We start from the raw sequence: 13,138 nt of genomic DNA, 5'->3' as shown, positions 1-13,138 counted from the left end.
ACCTCTTTTTGTATTTTTCATTAAATTTTAATAAGAATAATTAATATCATTAAACATATAAAAGAAATATTTTAAAAGATACAAAGATATCTATATATATACTAAAAATGTAAAAATTAATCAGTTATTAGCTGTTGTCATAATAGAGAATTATTCTTTAAAACAACGGTACTTATAATTGCCGCGCAATAGCTCTTCGTATTAGAATCTACCAGGTATGGCAATTTTTATGGTTATGACTTGATATTGGATAGTTAACCAAGATAATCGAGATGTAAATTGTATGGACGATAGTTACTGTTTAATTATGCAGGACTGTATAATTTAAAATAAAATCTAATAAGAGGTATAATAACACATCTATATAAAGATTTATTTCTACAAACGTAATTATTATTAAATTTTGAACCTTTCTATATCAATTGAAATGATACATTTAAAAAAAAATGTATTTAGTTATTCTCGTTAATAGTATCTTGACTATTGAAACAAATATAATACAAAATATTAAAAGATTTTTTTATTTTTCATACTATATAACGTATAAAGATGAAAATGAATTAAACGTTGGTCGTAGCAGAAATGGTCGTCTCTGGAAGAACTCATCTCTGATCGTACCATAGTTATATAACTGTAATTGTATTTATATGTATCATAAATCTATTTGAGAACCACTGAGAAATGAAAACGGTTGTGTTGTGCGTTGTGAGTTGTGCATTATATTTGAATTGGTAGAAAATCTTGAAATTACGCGCGAATGTTGGTTGGTTTAGATATAACCAAAAAAAAAAAAAAAGAAAAATAATAATAATAAAATAAAATAAAATAAAAAATTAAATATACGTAGATTTGATGTCTTAGAATTTAAACAGTAGGTGTATCATTTTAATTTGTATCTCTCGATATTTATTAGTTGATTACAATGTTAAGACATCTGAGATGAACATCAATTGAAATCCTTAAATACTTAATAAATATATAGGAACTATATTATAACTACATTGTGTTTGTGTATCTCAGATGGTATGAAAGTGTAAGATAACAAAATTTTAAAGAACAGAAGAAGAATTAATTAAAAACAATAAACTTTAAATATATACATATGTATATGTGAATAACTAATTGAAATTTTTAAATGACACACATGACTGAGGTAAGTATATTCTAAATATTGTAATGAAAATTACATTTTTTATAAATTTAAAATTTATATTGCTATAGGTAAACTTTGCCGATTTTCAAATGGAAGAAAGATACAAAAAATTAGAACGAACTTTAAAATTAGCTTCACTTAGACAGGAAAACAGAACTGAAGATGTATCATGGCCATTACTTACATCCCCTAGTATTTCAAGCATTAATGCAGATCCATTTGACTCTACTACTAATATTCCATCTTTACAAGTTTCCAAAATTGATAGTGAAGTTGTTTCTTCAAGCAATAATTTGAGGAATATACTGTTGAAAAAGAAAGGCATTAATAGTAATCACAAAATGATTGCTACATCTAGCGTTAAGAAGTTTCGAGAAGAAAATGACTGTTTAAAAGATCGTCTTATGATGCCACCACCCAACTTTAATAATCATTTTTGTATCAAAAAGAAATTAAACAGCTTAACATCTCCTAATGCAAAATCTTTACCACGAATTAGAAGTAATTCTTCTGATATTGACATTGAATCACCTAAGAAAAAAGGAAATCACAGATTTTCTAGTAACGATGGAAACTATATTGACAGCTTTATTCCCTCACAAATTAGTTGTGATAATTTTGAAAATAAAAATGTTAGAATGTTTACAAAATGGAAAGTTATGTTAAATGAACAAAATGAGTTGGTTATTAAAGGAAAAATTGAGTGGTAAGATATGCAATATATACTGAGAGTTTTAATTTATTTGCTTTTTAATATTTATTTACTATCGATTTTATTATGTTAGTGGGAAGGTTGCTCAGAGTAAGCCTATTGTAAGAAGATTAACAAGTACTAAGATAGTATCCGTTTTTAAACATTTGTATCACTTGCAAGGAAATATTGTTGATGATGAGTATGGTAAATATCTTATAGTATTTATGTATGTGTGCACATGTTTATGTTTTGTATATATTGTATATTATTTCTTTATATTTAGAATTACCAGATTATGTTCGAGGTAAATTTTATAGTGGATTTCCTGATGATTGGGAAAATGTTTATCAAATTTGGAGAACATTTGTACAGCAAGGATGTAGTGCAACTTTTCGTTGGCCTACTCCCATTACAGATAGTGATGATGATTTAAGAAGTGAAATAACAGATATCACATTTTTCAATTCAAAAAGCCCTAAGAATAAAAGATCAAATTTGATGCCTTTTGAAGAATTCTATGCATCTGAAGCATCAGTTAATCTTGACTGTACATATAATATTTTGCAAACAAAGGAAAAACAAAATCTCAATTCACGTAGCTGTCAAAAAAGTGATTCATTCACACAAACATGTTTATCTGATACAATTAAGAACTCGCCTTACAGAGAAGTCAGCATTCAATCTTTAAAAAATCAATATGGTAATGATAAAGAAAATATAAATTTGAATTGCACTAAAACTACAGTGAACAGTTTGAAGGATAAATTGAACGTTATTGTAAACAACTTAACAGATAAAAATTGTGATGAAGAGTGTGTGGGTAAAATTATTGAAATATTTGATTGCTTAAATTATGTTGTATCATACGGGACAGTTAAATATAATGGATCTAATATTGAAAATTCAAAATTGAAAGGAGATAAACATGTAGTGGAAGAACGATATAATGGGATAAATGATAAGTCTCAAAATTGGGTAGAATCTGAATCAATTTCACTGCAACGTTCTGTAAATAGTACAGTTGCAAATCATAACAATTCATTACGAAGAAAGAGAACTTTTGCGGAAATGAGTAAAAATAATGATATCAGTACTTCCGATAGTGAAAATGAAATTTATGTAGGGGTTCCAAGGATACCGATAAATCGAATAATACGACAGAAAGACATATTACTGAAGCCTTGTAAACGTAGAATACGAAAAAAAACAATGTATCAAAAACATGATGCCATAGAAAAACAACATATTTCAAACGCACCATCAATTATGTCAGATAACAATAATGGAAGCTATATAAAAACAATAAGGTCTGAAAAAGAAAATGTTACAAATTTTAATGATTCTAGTATCAGTATTATAGAAGACGAGAGGGCTCATTTAAAAGTAAAGAGATATATAAGCTCAAATATTCAAAATGATGTAGATAAATATGTGAAATCTGATATCATGGGAAGAGAACAATGGGGAAAACCAAATGATTTTACGAAAATCGAAGATACACAGGAAATCCAGAAACATTCTGTACAACAGAATTCAACAGTTATTAATAAACCCATCAACTATTTGCAATATTCTAATAAAAATACAACAGACAATCCTGATCCTGAACAGACAGATCCTGAGTTTACTATGGCTAAAAAATGCAATAATACAATGACGCAAACGAATTCTTACTTACAGGAAAGCAGACATAAGAACGATCAATATCAAAATCATTCATCCTGTCAACAATATGAAGAATTATTATTACATCCAAAAAATACCATGACTGAAATGACGAAGCCTGTTGTAATTAGCTCAGTTCCTATTGATATAGAAATTAGAAATACACAATTACGTTTCTTACAAGATCCAAAGGTAAATGTAATTAAGGACGAAAATAAGGCCATTAAAGATTTAAATGAAAAAGTTAAAAATAGAAATTTGACAACGAAAAGGTCTCCTATGAAATCTAATGCTATTTCAATAACGAACTCAAATTTATTATCTGATAGTACGCAATATTCTGAAGAATGCAGTAACATTCAATCGAGTAATGTCGATCCTATTATTTTGAAAAAGTCATTACAGGATAATTTAAAAGTTTCTAGAGATAATAAATTTATGAATAATTGTAAACCGAAATTATTATCTGCTTGGACACCGAACATTTTATCCAAATCAGGATTACATTTAATTTTTGAGGGAAAATTATTAAAGTAAGTAATTAAATTGTATAATGCACATTATTAATTTGGTATAAAACATATCATTATATTTATGTAGCGAAGTTGGCCACATCGTACATAGGAAGTTTAAAACGGATATAATATTTCGCCGAGTATCACAAAAATTGGTCGAGACAATTCATCATGAATTTTATCAATTAATTGGTGACTTAAATGATACGAAACATGGTTAGAACTTGAAATATAATATTTAATAACATTAAAATATTTATAATTATATTTTATATATTAACGATATTATTCTATTTCATGTAGTTGTACCTAAAGAGTTGGTGAACCAGTGTCGTTATGGTTGCCCCACCAATATAGAACAGTTTTGTGAAATATGGAAATCATTAGAAAATGGTAAGCTCGTGATAAATAATAATAATAATAACAATAAGTAATCAATGATATTGGAAGTATGTATCTATTTCAAATTCTAAATAGAGAAATTATTTGTGTTTAAGCTGATATTACCGATTCGGTACACATTATAAATGTTGGTGTGAGTTCAAAAGGTAGAAGAATAATACCTCCATTAAGTTATTGGAGAGGTAAGAAATAAAGATTTATTTTTTCTTATCTATAAAATGATACATATCATACATGACATGATTATTTTTGAGCCTTTACCATTTTCAGGAGAGCGCATTGTTCTAAAAGACAACAATCCAGTATATAATCCTGGTACTTCTCAAAACTCTCTAATAGTTTCTCCTCATAAGTCTTCTGCTAAAAGCAACGACATAAAAAAGAGGAAAAACAGAAGTGATAGCAGCAAAAACAAACAATTAAACATATTGGCACAGGTAACAACTATAATTAATTAATGTAATCGTTATAATGTGCTGAGCTTTACAAGAAAGTGCTAAATTTATTATCGTAGAATGTACCTACAATTTCACCAGAGAAATTGGTTAAACCTACTAAAAATGATACAAAATTAGTCGGACACAACAGACCCACAAGGATTGTAACAAGAAGTAAGAGAAAAACTTTGCAAGAAGTATCAGAATCAAGCGTTTCCAGTGATGATAAAAATATTCCCGCATATGAGGTAATATCACTTATTTAATTCTTTGTCTTTCTCTTTCTATAGGTTTCTAATCCTTTTCTTTACTTTAGTAGAATCAGAAAATGACATTTAATTCCGGAAATATAATAAGTAAAGACGATGTAGAATCCATAAATGTTGAAAATTTGGTAAGTGATTCTTCAATGACATTTATATTTATCAATACATTTTATAAAATTACCAAGTATGTAATTACATTATTTTCGTAGCATGAATCTCGCATAAATCTTGTTACAACGAAACCGACAAAAACAAGATCAAACGCGAGAAAAGATATCGAACCGAATACGTCACTTAGCACTCTTCCTAAACAAATGTAAGGTATTTACAGTTATAATATCAATTTTGTGATCTTACATTCAATAGTATTGATACCGTATATTTATTCAGTCTTGGAAATCAGCCATCAGCTGGAAAATATCGTGATGTAGCATATACGTATTATCAAGATGTTGCAGGTAAAAACGACATATTATCAGATGATCAAGTCTCTCATGTATAAAGCAATACGACGTTGAAAAAATTTTATTTATACGCACGTTTTACAGTTATGACTAATATAGTGTAAGTGTTTTGTTACATTTTTAAATAAAAAAACAGATATATGACTATTGTTCGTTTGCTGATATATGTTGTTTATTTTTGTTTCAATTGAAAGAGGATATTATATGTACTACCACTTACTAGAAAAATTAAGTAAACTTACAAGATAAAATTGAGTTTATTGTTTAATGGTGTAATTTAACAATTGTATAAAGTATGTAAGAAACATGCTGCATTTCTAAGTTAAAAACATAAGAACTGTACAATAATCCAGCATCAATAAAATTAAAATTCAAATAAAAATATATAACTTTTATATGAATTAATATATGCTAAATAAAAATATAAGAAAAAATTCAAGGTTTTACTTTTTACATTGCACTCAATATATATATATATATATGTATATATATGTATAAATAAATATATATATTTTTTAAAGACAATCGAGTATGTAGTTTAATAATATAACATATATATACATATATAATATATATATACATATATTATATGTATCGTGTGTATGCACGCACACGTACACACATATGCGATACATATATATATGTTTTATTGTTTATTTAAATATATGAACGTAAAAGAAAATGCTGTTAAAGTTAATAACTGGGCTCGGTAAATGGTTTTATACAGTACTTTTAATGCTCAACGTTAAGAGCATTTTGAATGAGATATAGGTCGTGATTCTTTTACAACTTCTATCAAGATCTTTCTTTTTATATCACATGATATGATATAATCGGAAAGTATGATATATTATGTATAAGCGAACCTGTTAACTTTCATCATATAAAGGAGTACCATCTCCACTAAGAGACATACTTCGAGGACTTGAATTAGTGTGTGGTGTACCTCGAGGAGATTTATAAGAAGGTGTCCGATTCGAAGTTCTATTTCGCGGCGTTGTTCTTCCAACCGATTCTTCGTAATTTCGTGGAGTTCTCCTAGATTCTTCATATCTTGGAGTAGAGGTACTAAAAAAAAGGCGGGGAGGGAAAGAATTTAAATAAAAGAAAGAAACGCATAAAAAAATTATATAAGTTAAAAGAAATGCAAAAAGAAGAGACAAATACTTACGACACACGTGGTCCACTTTTTAATCGTGCCCATGCTTCCGCTGCTTTTTTCCAATCCATAGGATCGCCTGGTGTTGACATTGGAGGCGTAGGTCTATGCGATGGTGTTGATCTGTGATGTCCTGTAGAAGTTATCCCTGAAGGTGGAGGTGGATGAATGAAAGGACCTTGCTGATGATTAGGTGTTTGTTGCCCATATCTTGGAGTTGGTTGACCATGATGATGTGGAGTATGATGTGGCGTTTGATATGGTGTCATAAAAGGTGTTTGTCCCGAAGGTGTGTATGGAGTATTAGGATAAGTATGAACTCCACCATAACCAGCGGCATTCGCAGTTCCTGGTGTGTGTGGTGGATAATGATGAGGAGTCTGATTCGCCACTTGCGATAAAGAATGTAACATATGATGCGGAAGATTTTGCGCCACTCTTTGTATGGCTTCTTGATTCATTCCTATAATATTACAATAATGTTGATGTCAAACAATTTTGAAAAATTGATGAAAGTTGAAATACGTACCACTCACTGCTCCTGGCGTTGTATGATAAGGTGTTCTAGATGTCATTGCTCCACGTGGAGTACTAGGAGTAGATTGTCCAGGTACCGGATCACGAAAGTGTTCTTTGAACCATCGGAACAAGTCGCTCACTCTACCAAACATTTGCCCTCTGAATCTAAATCCTTCTGGTGATACTGTTACATATTCGTGACGACATCGAGTTCGCGGAAGATAAGATAGCAAAAACTTTCCAGGATAGTTCTGAAACAATGCAAAAACGTACACGAAATGTTCGAATCTTATTGCACGTCCGAACATATTTGAAAACGAATCTTATTAACCTTTGCAGCAGATATTATATACGGAATTCCTCCAGGATTTTCCTTCTTTTGTTCTTTTAATATCTCTTCCGCTTTATCCTTAATGCCTTCTACAGCTGGTTTATAATATTTAAAGTCCAATAATTCCGAAGCATATGCAGCCATAGGATTAACATGTCTCGCAATAATTTCATCCAAATCCTCGAATTCTTCGTTTCCAATCCACAAGCTTTGACCGAGAGAAAAGGCATTTTCTTTTCCCTCCTCTCTAACATCGATATGCTGATAAATCTCATCAGTAACTTTCCATGTGACAGTTAAATGATCAGCACCTTTACTGCTCGGTCTAACTATTGCTTCCCCTTGCTTCATAGTCTGCATTAACTTTTCAGCTTCTGCAAAACTGATGTTGTGAAAAGAAGGATGCACGATTACGCGTTTCACATATGTCTGCCGTTGCTTCGCTTTCTTGGCATCCTCTTCGACTTTCGCATCTCTTTGTTCTGCTTCTGTGTCATAAAACGGATCTCTTTGTGGTCTAAAAATAAGATTAAAATAATTAGAGAAAATAACATTTTAAAACAAACGCACGCACATATACACGCACGCACGTGCGTTCGCGCATACGGACACATTTACGTACCTCCATTCGTGATTTTTATCCGCGAGGTCGCTACTTTTACTTGTACATTCGACGCTGAATCGCTCCACTTCAATCTTTATTATCCGACAATGTATTATTTGTCCTATGTTTACTCTCTCTTCAGGATTCGCAACGTGTCTGTCAGATAAATTTTTTATATGAATATAACCAGATATTCCATTATCTAATCTTAATCTCACGCCAGTAGCTTTGCCGGGGCAAGCTCCGGCGTCAAAATGATTCCATACTTCGGATAATTCCGGAAAATCATTTTTCAAACAGAATGGACATTGCCACAATCCAGTTTCGTCGTTTCTTACAGGATTGGCTTGATCCAATTGATCACCTTGCGGTTTTCTGTGGCTTATCCCTATTACTGTGGCCAAGACTAATTTCCCTACGTAAAATGTTTCCGGGGTTTCCTTCGTTAGAATATCGAACAACCTTTCTGCGCTCAGTGACTGATATGGTACACGTAAATCTTTATATCTGCAATTTAATTCTGCTCTGATATCATATAAAGTGACACATTTATTGCCAAAACCTTGTCTTTCAAGTTCTTCCGCGAACGCGTCCAAATCAAGATCTTTCAGTCTCTCAGGAGATTCGAGAATCTCTTCCAGTGCTCCGGCTGGATTAGCATCTTCGTCGTCGTATTCTAAAGCGTCGACTGCCATTTTTCTCGCCCATTCATACGTTTCGGGATGTACTCGAGACCCATCAAGGACTTCGACATATGCTTCGGTGCTGTCTCCTAAACTGTTTGTATCTATCTTGATAAAACCCGCACAGTTAATAAAAACCTTAGGTCCCATGTGACAAGAAGTTACAAGCTGAGTTCTATTTTCCAACCTTTGATTGGTTTGTTTCAACATTTTGATCAATGCCTGTCCTTTTCTCGGCCCCAAACCACACACAAATTGAACTAAATTCCCGCAATAAGCTTGTTGTACCGCCTTATTCACATCAACACCAACTTCGTTTACACGATTCACGAATTCTAAATATAAATTATCCAAAAGTTCGTCTTTCGGCAATTGATCTTGCAAGTTGTGATACTTTAAACATAAAATTTCTTCGTCAGCGGTGCATAATTGAGAAAATTCCACCAAGGGATCTTGCATTCTTCTGCCCAATGAGATAGCCTGTCGCAATAATTCCGGATAATCCCGAAATTCGGATATACCTTTATTACTGTTCGAGTAAATTTTAGCCAATTCATTGTCACAAATTTCTATCTTAATGTTTGGGAATTGTTCTTCTTCTACTAGGTTCGCGATACATTCTTTAATATCAGCCGCGATCATCATTGCCTCTCTTGATTCACCACCTATAACTACAACATGCGGCTTTTTTGTTGCTATAAAATTTCGAATTGCTAACAAGTCGGCTTCTTTCATGGCTTTCTCGTCCTCTCGGTAACTATTCTTTCGTTTCATTATGTGTGGCAATCTCAAATAATCTGTACATTCCCCATCCGGTGCGATTAGACAAGTGAATGCGGCTTGAGAGTATTCTGGGACATAAGCTAAACCCATTACCCGAAGTCCTTTACTAGTATCCCATTCCTCATCTTCTTCCTCTGGAAATTCACAGGTATAAGGAGCAACTTTAATCCAATTGTACATTTTACGACCACATGCTCTCATTACGCATTCTTTAGCTTCTGCAATAAGATTTGCTTTTAGCTCTTTCTTTAGACTCGGTAAAACAATACGTGTAAGTGCCATTTCAACACTCCCAACTCTCAATGCGTTCCAATCCTGGACATTTTTACTAAACTCGTCTCGGTAGTAAAGTTGTTTCATTTCGTCAACGTAGTTGTTACTAGTATTCCCTTCGATACTATCACTCAATGTTATCGTAATTAATTTATCTTCTTCGGCTATAACCAAATTTAGGAACTGATCTCCAACCAGATCTCGCACTGGCTTATCCTTCAAATACTTCATCCCATAAACTGGATGGTTTTCGTCGATCTCTTTGATTCCTTTTTTTGTAGGTTTTACAGATATCTTTGCTCTTTCCATGTACATTTCTCGGACACACCTCCTTACCAAAGGTTCACGTGCTAATTGAATAGCTACCATTAATTGAGCAGCTTTTAGTACTTCTTCCGAACTACTAAGTATTTGACTACAGTATTCATTAGCAATGGTTAAAGGTTCCGTTGGCTCCTGATCTACTTCGTGTCGCTGATAATTGTCTCGTAAATTTTCGGCAAAATGTTCGGGAGTGAGACCGAACTTTTTTGCGAGGTTATCGAGGCCGGCCCGCCTGCAAATAGAATATGGACCAGTCCGAACAGCCTGTTTTAATGTTTCATCTGTTTCCTCTTCTTCCTCTACGTCCGCCTCCTCTTCCGGCAGAGGATCTTCTCCGTTTTCCTCGGCATCCGCAATTTGTTGTTTTCGTTTTTGAATCTTTGCTTCTTTCCGTGCTTCTTTCTCCTTCTGACGAGCAGCTTCCTGCATTGCTGGTATCTCATGACTATAATATAACATGAAGTGGTGATAAACGTCATTTTGTTCCTCGCTGGTTTGCACATTTTTCAATCGTTCTATGTCGTCATCCTTAATCAATCGTACGTTATCTGGTAATGGAGCATCAGGATTTTTCATAATTTCATCTAACTGATAATTTCGCATTTTATCAAATAATTTTAATAAATTTTCTTTTCTCTGACGAAGTTGACACCACTTGGCATCAAATTTGTACACTTTCCAGAGATCGTTAATGTTTAGTTCCGGTAGGACATATTCCTTTCTATAAAACGATATGAAAGGTACTTCGAATTGTTGATTTCGCATAAAGTCTAAAGCTTTTTTAATTTTACCGATCGTTTGAGGCCCTTTCCGAGCTCTTTCTTTAGCCTCAGCGTTTAGGTGTGCATCTTGAATTGAAATAGTTGGTCGACAGAACGCCTGTTTATAGATCCACTCTGCCTCTAAGTCTAGTTCATCAGAACCCTCTGCAACTGGTGTAACAGGAACAGTACGAAGTTGCATTCTCTCCGGTATATCTGTGTTCCGTATTTCATTATCCATATCGGTAAAATGACCGCGTTTAAGTTCGCTTGGTTCGTAAATTTCGAAAATACTTTTTCTCGTAGTTTTCTTTTTCAACTGTTTTTTCGGCCTTCGCGGCCTCTCGGCGTCTTCATCGTCCATGTATTCATCTTCTTCTTCTTCCTCTTCTTCCTCTTCTTCCTCCTCATAGTCCTCTTCGCCGTATTTACCAAATTCATCATAATCAAAATCAACACCAAAAATGTCTTGTGCTTCTTGCAAAGCTGCATCAGAAAAAATTGGCTTTTTCTTTTTGCGTTTCTCGGCAATTGGTCTACCATCATCGTCAACAATAAAATCATCAGCGTCTGTGTATTCTCCTTCACTTCCTTCCTCGTCAAATGTGTCGACTTCAGGTCTGTGACTACGTTCGCTCCGCCTTTCATCTTCCTAACACATAATAAAAATGGGGAATGAAACGAAAAAGAATAGATACAGAATAAATGAAACAATTTTTCTTCAAAGGTATTTTTATGTCCATTTTTACATACCATAGCAATCTCCCTTTCCTGATGTAAAGATAGAAATAAGCGCAAAAATATTGGGTATGTAATAGAAAGAAGTACAAATTTTGGACTAGGATATTTTAATAGTAATATAACTTACATCGCCAGAACCTTCGAAAAGTTCGTTTGCAATAGCATCTCTATCATCGTCTGCCTCCTTTTCCTGTTCCTCCTCTGATTCCTCATCTTGTATCCTTCGGAGGCGTTTAAAACGTTTCTAAAGTAAAGAAGTATATCACTTCATTTGTACTTCATATATAAGTTTACATACTTTAAATAAATGCATCAATTTGCACTTACTCTTTCAACTTTGACTCCCAAATTTTCTTCTATCAAGTCATAATCTTCATCTTCTAAACGATCGTCAAAGTCCTCATCATCACTTTTTTTACGTTTTTGAGATACTCCAGAAGCATCACTATCATCTCCCTCACTTTCTTCTATAGGGTTGTCGTCAATGAGATCCTTAAGTTCCTCCCGTAAACGATCCTCATCATCTGTAAATAAATGATAAGCATATTATGGTCATTCACTAATTATAGAATAAAATAAATGAAATATTACTGTATTTAGATGCATAAAAATTTAAAAAAAAATTATGATGTATGAACCTTGGAATGTATTATTCTATCCTCACCTTCCTCTTCTTCTTCATCACTTTCTTCCATAGCTTTTATTTTCTTCAGTTTCTTTTTCTCATTATCGTCTAATTCCTTCTCCTCCTAAATTTTAATAAAAAATCGATTAGTGACAGAAGTTTCAAACGATTAAAGAATATACATATAGATATACATATGATATCATTATAACAGCATTATATAAATAATGATAATAAACTCAACGATATAAATACCTCGCTTTCTTCTGCTTCTGAATGTAAAAAATCAGCCATTTTGTGAAACAAAGTTTGGCGTCTCAATTGACGGGAGTCTTTGTTCGTCTTCACCGACGTGGAACAACAGAACGTTTACAGATGAGACAAGAACAAGAACTGAATGTTGAACATTAGACCCAACTAGGTGCAAGAACAGTGAGGAAATGAGAATGCTCACACCCACTGTTCTACTTGTTCTGCAGTACAGGTGCTGCACCCACGCGGCTAAGTGCTGAAGTTGTTCTATGTTATTATATATAAGAACCTATTTAGTTCCACCACAAACGAGCTATACTGGCTGCAGCAGTTCTACGCTACAAGAGCCTATTTCATTATACGGGAAGTAATTGGTGTTATCGGCACTCCAACCAATCTCGAACGATCATAACATTCGATCAACCACGGGGAATAAAAAGAATGAATGAATCTTTTACCAACACATTTATTACATTTTCCTGATAAA

At 32.8% G+C, this 13,138-nt stretch overlaps 2 protein-coding genes across 5 annotated transcripts; one reads left to right on the top strand and one right to left on the bottom strand.

Annotated features, from left to right (window-relative positions):
- Positions 1 to 80: 80 nt before the first annotated feature.
- LOC117213964 lies at positions 81 to 5,758 on the top strand. 3 transcript variants are annotated; one of them, XM_033459715.1, is made up of 13 exons: positions 81 to 346; positions 1,021 to 1,153; positions 1,222 to 1,859; positions 1,939 to 2,051; positions 2,131 to 4,045; positions 4,113 to 4,243; positions 4,331 to 4,420; positions 4,525 to 4,611; positions 4,700 to 4,866; positions 4,944 to 5,114; positions 5,186 to 5,260; positions 5,342 to 5,448; positions 5,523 to 5,758. In XM_033459715.1, the coding sequence occupies exons 2-13, from the start codon at positions 1,136 to 1,138 to the stop codon at positions 5,632 to 5,634; spliced, it is 3,624 nt and encodes a 1,207-aa protein (XP_033315606.1). In that variant the 5' UTR covers positions 81 to 346; positions 1,021 to 1,135; the 3' UTR covers positions 5,635 to 5,758. The 3 variants fall into 3 exon arrangements, 2 of the variants coding, with proteins under 2 accessions (XP_033315606.1, XP_033315607.1); XM_033459716.1 differs by lacking the exon at positions 81 to 346 and having other exon boundaries at positions 653 to 1,153; positions 5,342 to 5,453; XR_004488754.1 differs by lacking the exons at positions 81 to 346; positions 5,523 to 5,758 and having other exon boundaries at positions 652 to 1,153; positions 5,183 to 5,260; positions 5,342 to 5,395.
- A 624-nt stretch (positions 5,759 to 6,382) lies between these two features.
- LOC117214062 (transcription elongation factor SPT6) lies at positions 6,383 to 12,871 on the bottom strand. Of its 2 annotated transcripts, XM_033459899.1 has the most exons (10): positions 12,655 to 12,871; positions 12,439 to 12,523; positions 12,102 to 12,298; positions 11,902 to 12,018; positions 11,787 to 11,804; positions 8,228 to 11,685; positions 7,606 to 8,122; positions 7,285 to 7,525; positions 6,768 to 7,218; positions 6,383 to 6,664 (listed from the first exon to the last, which is right to left on the bottom strand). In XM_033459899.1, the coding sequence occupies exons 1-10, from the start codon at positions 12,691 to 12,693 to the stop codon at positions 6,466 to 6,468; spliced, it is 5,322 nt and encodes a 1,773-aa protein (XP_033315790.1). In that variant the 5' UTR covers positions 12,694 to 12,871; the 3' UTR covers positions 6,383 to 6,465. The 2 variants fall into 2 exon arrangements, with proteins under 2 accessions (XP_033315790.1, XP_033315791.1); XM_033459900.1 differs by lacking the exon at positions 11,787 to 11,804 and having other exon boundaries at positions 12,655 to 12,870.
- Positions 12,872 to 13,138: the final 267 nt, after the last annotated feature.

Source organism: Bombus bifarius, unplaced genomic scaffold (assembly GCF_011952205.1).
Source record: "Bombus bifarius isolate JDL3187 unplaced genomic scaffold, Bbif_JDL3187 scf7180000009145, whole genome shotgun sequence".
In the NCBI taxonomy this organism is placed as follows: Eukaryota; Metazoa; Arthropoda; class Insecta; order Hymenoptera; family Apidae; genus Bombus; species Bombus bifarius.
This window is presented reverse-complemented; position numbering and strand designations above follow the sequence as displayed.

Excerpts from the sequence above, each read along its gene's own strand:
- LOC117214062 (XM_033459899.1), bottom strand. The coding sequence starts at position 12,693 with ATGGCTGATTTTTTACATTCAGAAGCAGAAGAAAGCGAG. Across the intron at positions 12,299-12,438 it reads TGATGAAGAAGAAGAGGAAG|ATGATGAGGATCGTTTACGG; the intron begins GTGAGGATAGAA and ends ATTTATTTACAG. Across the intron at positions 7,526-7,605 it reads ATATAATATCTGCTGCAAAG|AACTATCCTGGAAAGTTTTT; the intron begins GTTAATAAGATT and ends GCATTGTTTCAG.
- LOC117213964 (XM_033459715.1), top strand. Across the intron at positions 4,867-4,943 it reads AATTAAACATATTGGCACAG|AATGTACCTACAATTTCACC; the intron begins GTAACAACTATA and ends TTATTATCGTAG. Across the intron at positions 5,115-5,185 it reads AAAATATTCCCGCATATGAG|AATCAGAAAATGACATTTAA; the intron begins GTAATATCACTT and ends TTACTTTAGTAG.